At 37.0% G+C, this 9,067-nt stretch overlaps 1 protein-coding gene across 1 annotated transcript in view; it reads right to left on the bottom strand.

The window, feature by feature from the left end:
* The window catches only part of LOC106936050 (E3 ubiquitin-protein ligase HECW1), a 74,844-nt gene that overhangs the window by 44,035 nt on the left and 21,742 nt on the right, over positions 1–9,067 (bottom strand). The window contains exons 5-8 of the mRNA XM_015016831.1: positions 6,089–6,665; positions 3,539–3,637; positions 2,438–2,591; positions 524–609 (exon numbers count right to left, since the gene is read on the bottom strand). Coding sequence (XP_014872317.1) covers positions 524–609; positions 2,438–2,591; positions 3,539–3,637; positions 6,089–6,665 — 916 coding nt within the window. The remainder of the gene's footprint in view (positions 1–523; positions 610–2,437; positions 2,592–3,538; positions 3,638–6,088; positions 6,666–9,067) is intronic.

Below are 9,067 nucleotides of genomic sequence, written 5' to 3' on the forward strand. Positions count from 1 at the left end.
ATGTATCCTGAAACACCTTTTAAATAAAACGCCAAGTTTTAGTGTGAAAACTGCGCATTCTTTTATGCATGAGGCCCCTGCTGATTTAGAAGCCAAAACTGACAGTTGTTATGATTTTTCAAGACAACTTTTCTTTTTCAAGAAAGTTGACACCTTACTTCTGCTGTGCTAGAACTCAACAGCAAACATTAAACACAATTAATTTTAAGCTAGTAAAAGCACTAAATGTTGCTTTGGTTTCAACTTCCAATAGGCCAAGTGATCTTCATGTCAGTGGCGCAAAAAGTGGGTATGCAGCGCATGCAACGCACAGGGGCGTTGCACCAAAGGGGGCGTCAAAACCCCATCTGGAGGGGGCGGCGCGCCGATGATGTCTTCGCATATACTTCAGCACGCCCTTACGCTCCTTCACCTCGCGCACATAACGGGGTAAATTGTAGCAAGTTTTACCTGTCACGTGTCTTCGTTTTGGGGGGGTTCGATTTATGTTTTCAAGCAGTTAAACTGCTGGTGAAACAGGTACCTGTCTGATCAGGCTCCGATTCACCGTCTGAACTCCGACTCCCACTATCCTCCTCTGTGGCCATGGTCCTCTGGATGTTCTGGTATCTACAAGATTCACCGTAACTTCATGTCAAAAGCAGAAAGAATGAAATGTGCACTGCATATCAAGAAGTGGTGAATTACAGGACCAAAATGCAGGTGGGTGTTTTGGGCAGTTCACCTAAAATAAGAAACACCAGAAACTAAGTGGAGTTAGCACTTCAGAGAAAAAATGGTAGCCTCTCAGATACAGCAAATCTCACAGCAACAAACTACTGTGAAAAAAGCTTTAAGATTATGAAGAGAACACAGCAGGTGGCAGAGCCATCTCCTGAAGACAATTCAACTAAGGATTTACTTCTTAAGTACAAGTCAATGTTTCTGTATAAATGATCACTTCGTTGATTAAACTATTTTTTATTCAAAAAATTATTGATTTTTTTTTTGTGATCAGAAGTGATATTAAAATAATATAGCAAGAGAAAAATCCAATCAGGTAAAATTTCAGGTGGGACAAGTTGAAAATAATAGACAAAAATACTTTATTGTTCACAGATAATTCTGGCACAACACTGACATGTTGTGAGGAAGGGTGAAAATGAGGCCACTTTTCTTTTTTTCCAATTTATTTTTATTAGAATTTTATGCTTTACAAACATACCAAAAACAAAGAAAAAAAAACATGAATAAAAAACAAAAAAAGATGAAAATTAAGAGACATACAGTGCAATCCCTCCCACCACCCCCAAAAAACCCACACAAGGTAATAGTATAAACCTTGTGTTAATAGTTAGCGTTTGTGCCATTAGACATGAGTTATTCCATTCATCCTCAGGGATTTCCGTTTGCAGATCAGTTTTCCATGCTTGTAAATATGAGATACATTTTTTTTAGCCTAAAAGTAAAATATAAAATTTGGAAAGTAGGCCTCTACTCTGATTATGGTGAACGGCTATGTCCTCTATGGTAGAAAGTGGAGGTTCGGCAGCAGATTTCAATGAGGCAGTAACAAAGCTTCTAATCTGTAGATACTTTAAAAATGCTTTTGGGGCATATTTATTTACCAGTTGTTCAAAGGACATCAAAACTTCTTCACTATAAAGGTCCCCTATTTTATTTAAGCCTTTATTCAGCCATATTCTAAACCCTCTGTTTTCCTGGTTTGAATGTATTATTTCCCCAAATAGGTGACAGACATGAGATCTTAGACACTTCATCTAAGATTGTATGGGAGTGGTGCCAAACTAATGTGTTTTTGAGAAAAGGATTTTTAGTGTTTTTTAATAGATGTTTAAGTTCAGCTGAGTAAAGATAGGATGTCAAAGGTAATGTTAATGAGTTGTTCTCTATTTGTACCCAAGATGGTATATCACTGGTGGAAAAATAACAAGTAACAGCACAAAGCTACGCTGCACAATAGTACAGCTTAACGTTTGGAACTCTAAACCCACCTCGATCATAGGGCAGATAAAGAAGAGAGGCGCAATCTGGAGCGTTTATTGTTCTATATAAATTTGGTAAAGGCTTTTTCCAAAGAGGAAAAGAAGGAAGCTGGAATGGGTAAAGGAATGGACTGGAAAAGGTATACAAACTTTGGGAGAATGGACATTTTAATAATATTAATACGACCTATCATTGAAATAATGACTCCACTTTTCTACAGAAAATCCATACTGATCCTCTTACTAGGAGGCCAAGAAATTTACTTTGTTTTTTTCAAAGAATGCTTTAAAAACATCATACAAAAAAAAAATTCACAATGAAAAAGGAAAGTTTGTGAAAATTTCTGTCAGGCCTAAAAACCTTTTTTTCTTACTACAGTTTAGGATATCATCCTATATGTTAACACGCATATCATTTAAGCAGAACAGAGCATGAATTTTGCCCAGTGTACCTCCGGTTGAGCTGCTCCATTTGCTGTGTAGAACCCGAGCGAGGGATGGCATGGTTGCACTTGGCACCATGGTTTGGTCTCTGCCAAGTTGTGGTCCTGTTGACATGATCAACATAGAAGACCCTGCCATGGCTGTCAACACGAGCTTCCCAGTCTGAAGCAAGAGAGAAGGCAGAGAAAGCAGACAACCTCATTTAAATCCAGTTGTTGGTTCTGGATCCCCTTCCACTAAGCTGGACTGGAACACTGCTGTTCCTAAACATCACAAACTTTGAAGACAACCAACCAGAACAGCTTTGGTTCAATGACTTGAGTACTCTGGATTGAGAGCTTTGTAACATTTAGAACTTAATCTTAACTTGACTTCAAGTAAAACAGATTATGTTAAAGGTTGCATTTATTTGAGCATTTGAGGAATAGTGTTAATTCAGTCTGACATCCTGCCAAATACAGCTAAAATCTCAAGCGTAAGTTTGAGTTTTCAAAGATTTATTTAATTATTTATTTATTTACATTAAGTCTATAAGATATCATTGTAAATTCAGAAACAATTTGGTTTCTGGTCTTTCTCCCTTTAAAGTTCCAACTTCTGTTTAAATAAAGGTTTAAATAGTCTATTTGTCTGGTAGAAACTTGATTCAAATGGTTGGCAGGAGAAAGGCTCACCCCACAGAAACTAACGCTGGAGAAAATCTCTTAGAAAGACTGGACCTAAGTGGAAGTCTTTGGCCATAACACAAATCTACATGTTTACAGCAATAAGATGAGTTATTCTATACACAAAGTCAACACACCACTATGATGGACTTGAATGACAAATGTCCTTTTGCATTACAGTTTTGCTTTTTGGACACATTTAATTCAGGATCCAGACATTTGAAAAAAAAAAAAAAACTCCTTAATTAGACCAGTAAAGTTTCCAAGCAGTGAACAGAATGAAGCTGTTTGCAATGTTGTAGGAGAATGTATGATGAGAAGGATAAAGAGTGAAATACAGAGGAAATGGAGGGGGATAAACACACGGGCAGCAGGCACATTTTCCAGCATGCCAGGAATTTAGGATAAGACTCCAGAGTAAGAGTGGGAGCTCTGGGTTCTTACTTGGAGGTAAGGCTGGGTCAGTGGCAGCAGGAAAATGGTTTGGGTCATGGCTGGGTCGCAGTACTGGAAGATGGCCAACAGGAGGGGAGAGATCTGAGCCTACAGGATATCAGAGAGACATATAGTTGGGAATTACTATTAATAAATCAGTTATTTAAAATTTATTTTTTCTTGTTCAATGTTGTTAATGAAAGATGGGACAAGTTTATTACAATCATGTAAATGTATCAATTTTTGATCTACATATTCAATTCTGCTCTCAAACACCTGAAGAAAAGACGTATTGAAGCTGTGAACTGATCCAAAGCTGTAACAAACTGCCCTTCAAAATACCTCTGAGGTGCATTTGCTACATGGATCGGGTCTGTACTTTGGAAGTCATAAAGATCTTAACTCAAGAAACTCCTTCCTCCATTATCATTGAACATGGTGACAAAATAGACACTTAAACTATCTTAAACTTAAACTTATCTTTTCCAAGAGCCCCTATAATATTATTTCTAGCAGGATATGTGATCTGGGGTATGTATGGGAATGAGAGTACTCAGACTGGGGGAATGTGGGACAATTAAACAAGTTAATGGAAATGTAATTCATACAATCTGATGATTATAGCACTCAAGAAGCCTTCCACTAATGAAGATGAGAAGATGCATGACCATAAGCAGAAACTTAGCAGTTTTCCTGCAGAACGGGAGCTCTTAAGCCACAAACTTAGAGGTACAGTGGGGTTAACAGCCCCACTTTTAACCCACACAAAAAACTGAACAGTTAATGTTACTAACAGAACCCTTTGCTCTCAGACTGCAGGTTTACCAATGAGGAAGTTCCAAAAGTAGAATGTGAACAGGTCATTTAACAGACTCTTCTACAGTGGAACCAGTTCCCAGTCTTAGTATGTGAGGCAGACACCTTGAATTCTTTTAATACTGGGCTTAAAGCCTTTTGATAAAGGTAATAGTTAGACTTAGGCTATCCTGAACTATCTCTGCAGTGACTTAGGCTGCTGGAGGATATAATGACCACTCTACTTGTCCTCACTCTGCAGCATTCTCCTACTCTTCTCCAGTTTTGTTAATACTTCAACTTTCTGCAGAGGATACACTTGAAAACTACACAATAAATAAATAAATAAATAAATAAATAAATAAAGTATGTGCTAAAAATTGTAAAATGCCAACAATTACAGACTGTAAAAAACATTACCATGGAAGATTCAATGAATTACCAAATTTGAAATCATTTTTACAGTTATGAAATGTAGAAAACAGAGAAATTTATTGTAAAAATCTTAAAACTTGTAAAATCCATAGAAAAATGCCTTTAATATTGCCAGCAGCCAAAATCAACAAAATTTACAATTTTTTTTTTACAAATGTACACATTTTTCTGATCTACAGCATAAAACCGTAAACCACACTGCAAAAATATTTTTTTTCTAGAGAATAGAAAGTATGATATTTTGGTTTGATAATATTTTTCTTTTGTTGCTGCTGTTCACTACAATCTGCAGGGAAACAGTCACTATGGAATCTTTCACTTTTCCCCTCCTTTGTTTTATTCTAATTCAGATTCAGACAGCTTCATCAACTCCAAAGGGCAATACATTTACAGCCCAGCGGTCCATACATTCACCTGTAATATACATAAACTGACCAAGATCGTTCATCAGTTGAAACAAAACACAATATAAACACAAAATGTGCAAATGCAAAACTGATTTTTTATATTGCCTTTTATAATGAATTAGACAATAGAAAAGTTAATTTATTTTAACAAGACATCTTCACCTACTATGGGGGATGGATCCTGACATAATTAGCAATAATAATATAAAATAAATAAATAAATAAATAAATAAATGGGTTGATAAAGCAATGTGCCAAATATTGCATCAGAAAACCTTTCCCAACTTATTTGATTATACGGTCATTAGACAGCCAGTCTAATGATATTAGACAGCCAGACACTGTTACACTGTTTTGCTTTCAGCAAAATTTATTTAACATTATCACCATTATTTAATTTTCCTTTTTATTTCCAGTCTTATTGTTTTATCAGTTTCCTTTTTTTCTTATTTATTCTTTTTCAAAGTTTTTTCATATTGTTTATTTATTTAAAAATGATTATTTTATTAACTCACAATTCATTTCATTTATTCATTTATTCTAAATTGGGTATTTATGTCCTGGTTTGCTTTTTGTTTATTTACAGATTTTTTTCCATTTTGCAAACACACAAATGTCATTTTCTGCAAGCGATGTCAGAGTAAGCACACAGTTTGAATTTTTTCCAATTTATATAATTTTTCTATGATATGCATGGGGGAAATCAGATCATAAACCTTTAAATGCTATGGTAGTAAAATTTTATTACAGGCTGATATCGTATTACTTAATCTAATGCTAATGAACTTTCACAGGATGAACTAAAAAAATGAAGGTCGTTGTCATGGAGATGTTTAGTGGTGTCATTTCCACAGAGTTATGCTGCACTTTGGGCTTTGAATAAAACAGAGAAAGGTGACAGAAAGCTCATGTTTAGTCTCACCAATGCAGTTCTTGTCACTGGGTCCGGCCTCTGCTGGCTCTCCTTGCTCCCCTCTTTTAGCCTCATTCCATCTTCCAGTCCTTCTCTCTCCCCTGTCCCCACCCAAATCATGAGAGTTAGGCTGGACCGGGTTGGGAACAGACTCAAAAGCGCTCTCCTCATCTTCCTCTTCATCCTGTGAGGAGAAGACGGTGCTGCCGGAGAGCCGGTTGCTGTCCACTGATGACAGGCGGTTGTGGCTGCAAAAGCGGCCCCTCCCCTCATAACCTGAGTTGCTGTAGCAGGAGGTGCTGTAGCAAGAGGTGCTGTAGCAGGAGGTGCTGTAGCAGGACGTGTCGCAGAACTCACATTCGTTCTCGCCCGGAGGTCTATGGGTCCTGCTACACATCCTGGGTCCTCCTTCAAGGTTAGAATCCCCCTCTTCACTATCTAACCAAGATGGAGAGATCCTTCTTGTTACTGCAAGTCCTCCTCGTCCTCCTTCACCTTCCAGCAGCTGGTTCAGCTCAGACAGGCGCTCAATGGAAAGGCTACGGGGCAGAGAGCGCCGGCAGAATGAGCCTGGACACTCTGGGACCTATAAGAACAGAAACAGAGCCTGAAGTGATTTCACAGTGTAAGAAAACACTGTGTGAAGATAGGTGTACTGCTTGAACAATTCCATGTTATCACGTTACTTAAACTATATGTAAATAACGTACTCAAGGGTGTAAATCCCATCTCATTATTGGGGGGGGGGGACCAAAAACAGGGAAAATTTTTTAAGAGCAATTTTGGGAGTGTTGGCAAAGTTACAGTAAAATGTAACATCAAATATGGTTTACATTTTTTTGCTAATTACTACTTAGTAGTAGTAATGAATAACAAAAGTGTTTTTCTCAGTAAACAACCTGTGGAGACCGATAGAAGTCAAACTAAGATTTAAATGTTTCTTATATGAGATTGGTTCAGTGTCACCAACCTAATCAAAGTAATGAAATAACGAACTGCAGTCTGATTTTTGCTAATGTGCTTCTTTTTATTGAGCAGTGAAAGTAAATAAAATTTGTTACTTGTCTTTTGCTTAAAGTATTTACTAACTGGAGGGCTTTTTGTTTGTGCAGCAGAGCTACAGCAACAGCTAGCTCCTCACTTCACCGGCTCTAACGGAGCCTGTGCCATTCAGCACTGCCGTTGCTCCGCCTATACTTGGACTGAACCATTGTTCTAACAAAAGTGGGAGGGACCTAAAAATTAATTCTTATTTTTTTCTTAGATGAATAGCAGATTTAACAGCGTTAACTGTTAAATCTGCTATTCATCTAAGAAAAAAATAAGAAAGAATGGACTCTAAAGCAGCTGCCACAAATGCGATTTGAAGATATATCACTATTTGCAAAAAAATTTTCTTCATCAACATAATCTAAACTGGACAAATTCCTCGCTGATTGATACCAGTTTGACTACGACGGTACGTGTTTTGGTTTTTTCTAGCTGTTAGTTGATATGCTAGGCTAGCAATAGTAATTTGTTAGCTGGCTAACATTACGTAGCCTTTCTGGTTTGGAAATAGAACGTATTTAGGCTCTAATCTTAATCAGAATTTTATAGTATAGACTGGGGTTGCCTGCGACAGACTGGCGACCTGTCCAGGGTGTACCCCGCCTCTCGCCCGGAACGTTAGCTGGAGATAGGCACCAGCACCCCTCCCGACCCCACTGAGGGACAAGGGTGTTCAGAAAATGGATGGATGGATGGACTGGGGTTGCCACCACGAAGCTGAAGTTGGTTTCCAATTCTAGCTTCCAATAGCTAAAGGGCAATTCCACTTAATTTTTCACTACTTTCCGCTACTTTTCACATCTTTAATCAACTCTAGTTTAAAAACTACTACACCTAGACCTGGACTAGATTATTCTTCTCTAACAGCAGAATATTTAAAACCATGTTTGGGATTTGTGAAACTTCTTTCTGATTTGTGAAAACTTATTAAATTTCAATTTTCATCATTTTTAGCACCTCTTTCATTACTAAAACTGCTCTAATTAAAAAACTACAACTCCTAGACACTTCAAACCTGGACTACATTATTCTTCTCTAATAACAGAATATTTGGAACCATGTTTGTGATTTGTGAAACTTTTCCTGATTTGTGAAAACTCAATAAAGTTAGTTTTTGACCATTTTTTGGCATCTGGATCACCATAGATCTGCTCTAATTAAACAACTACTACAGCTAGACACTTCAAACCTGGAATAGATTATTCTTCTCTTCAAGCAGAATATTTAGAACCATGTTTGAGATTTGTGAAACTTTTTTCTGATTTGTGAAACTTCAAAAAAGGGCAATTTTGCCCTATTTTTCGGTCACGATCACACAGGAGCTGCTTTAATTCCAAATCTACAACACCTAGACTCTTCAAACTTGAACTAAATTATTCTGCTCTAATAGTAGAATGTTTAGAATCATGTTTGTGATTTGTGAAACTTTTATCCGATTTGTGATACTTCAACATAGGTTTATTTTACCACTTTTTTGCATCTGGATCACACTAATACTGCTCTAATTAAAAAACGACAACACCTAGACACTTCAAACCATGTTTGGGATTTTTGAAACAGTTTTCTGATTTATGAAACCTCAGTAAAATTTGAATTTCAACATTTGTTTTTCATTTGGATCACCATAGACCTGCTCTAATTAAAAAATTACTACAGCTAGACACTTCAAACCTGGAATAGATTATTCTTCTCTTCAAGCAGAATATTTAGAACCATGTTTGGGATTTGTGAAACCTTTTCCTGATTTGTGAAAACTCAAGAAAGTTCGATAATCACTGTTTTTGGCATCTGGATCACACTAGGACTGGTCTAATTCCAAATCTACAACACCTAGACTCTTCAAACCTGGACTAGATTATTCTCCTCTTCAAGCTGGATATTTAAAACTATCTTTGGGATTTGTGAAACCTTTTCCTGATTTGTGAAAACTCAATAAAG

Source organism: Poecilia latipinna, unplaced genomic scaffold (genome assembly GCF_001443285.1).
Source record: "Poecilia latipinna isolate Pla-1442-1.1 unplaced genomic scaffold, P_latipinna-1.0 Scaffold2067, whole genome shotgun sequence".
In the NCBI taxonomy this organism is placed as follows: domain Eukaryota; kingdom Metazoa; phylum Chordata; class Actinopteri; order Cyprinodontiformes; family Poeciliidae; genus Poecilia; species Poecilia latipinna.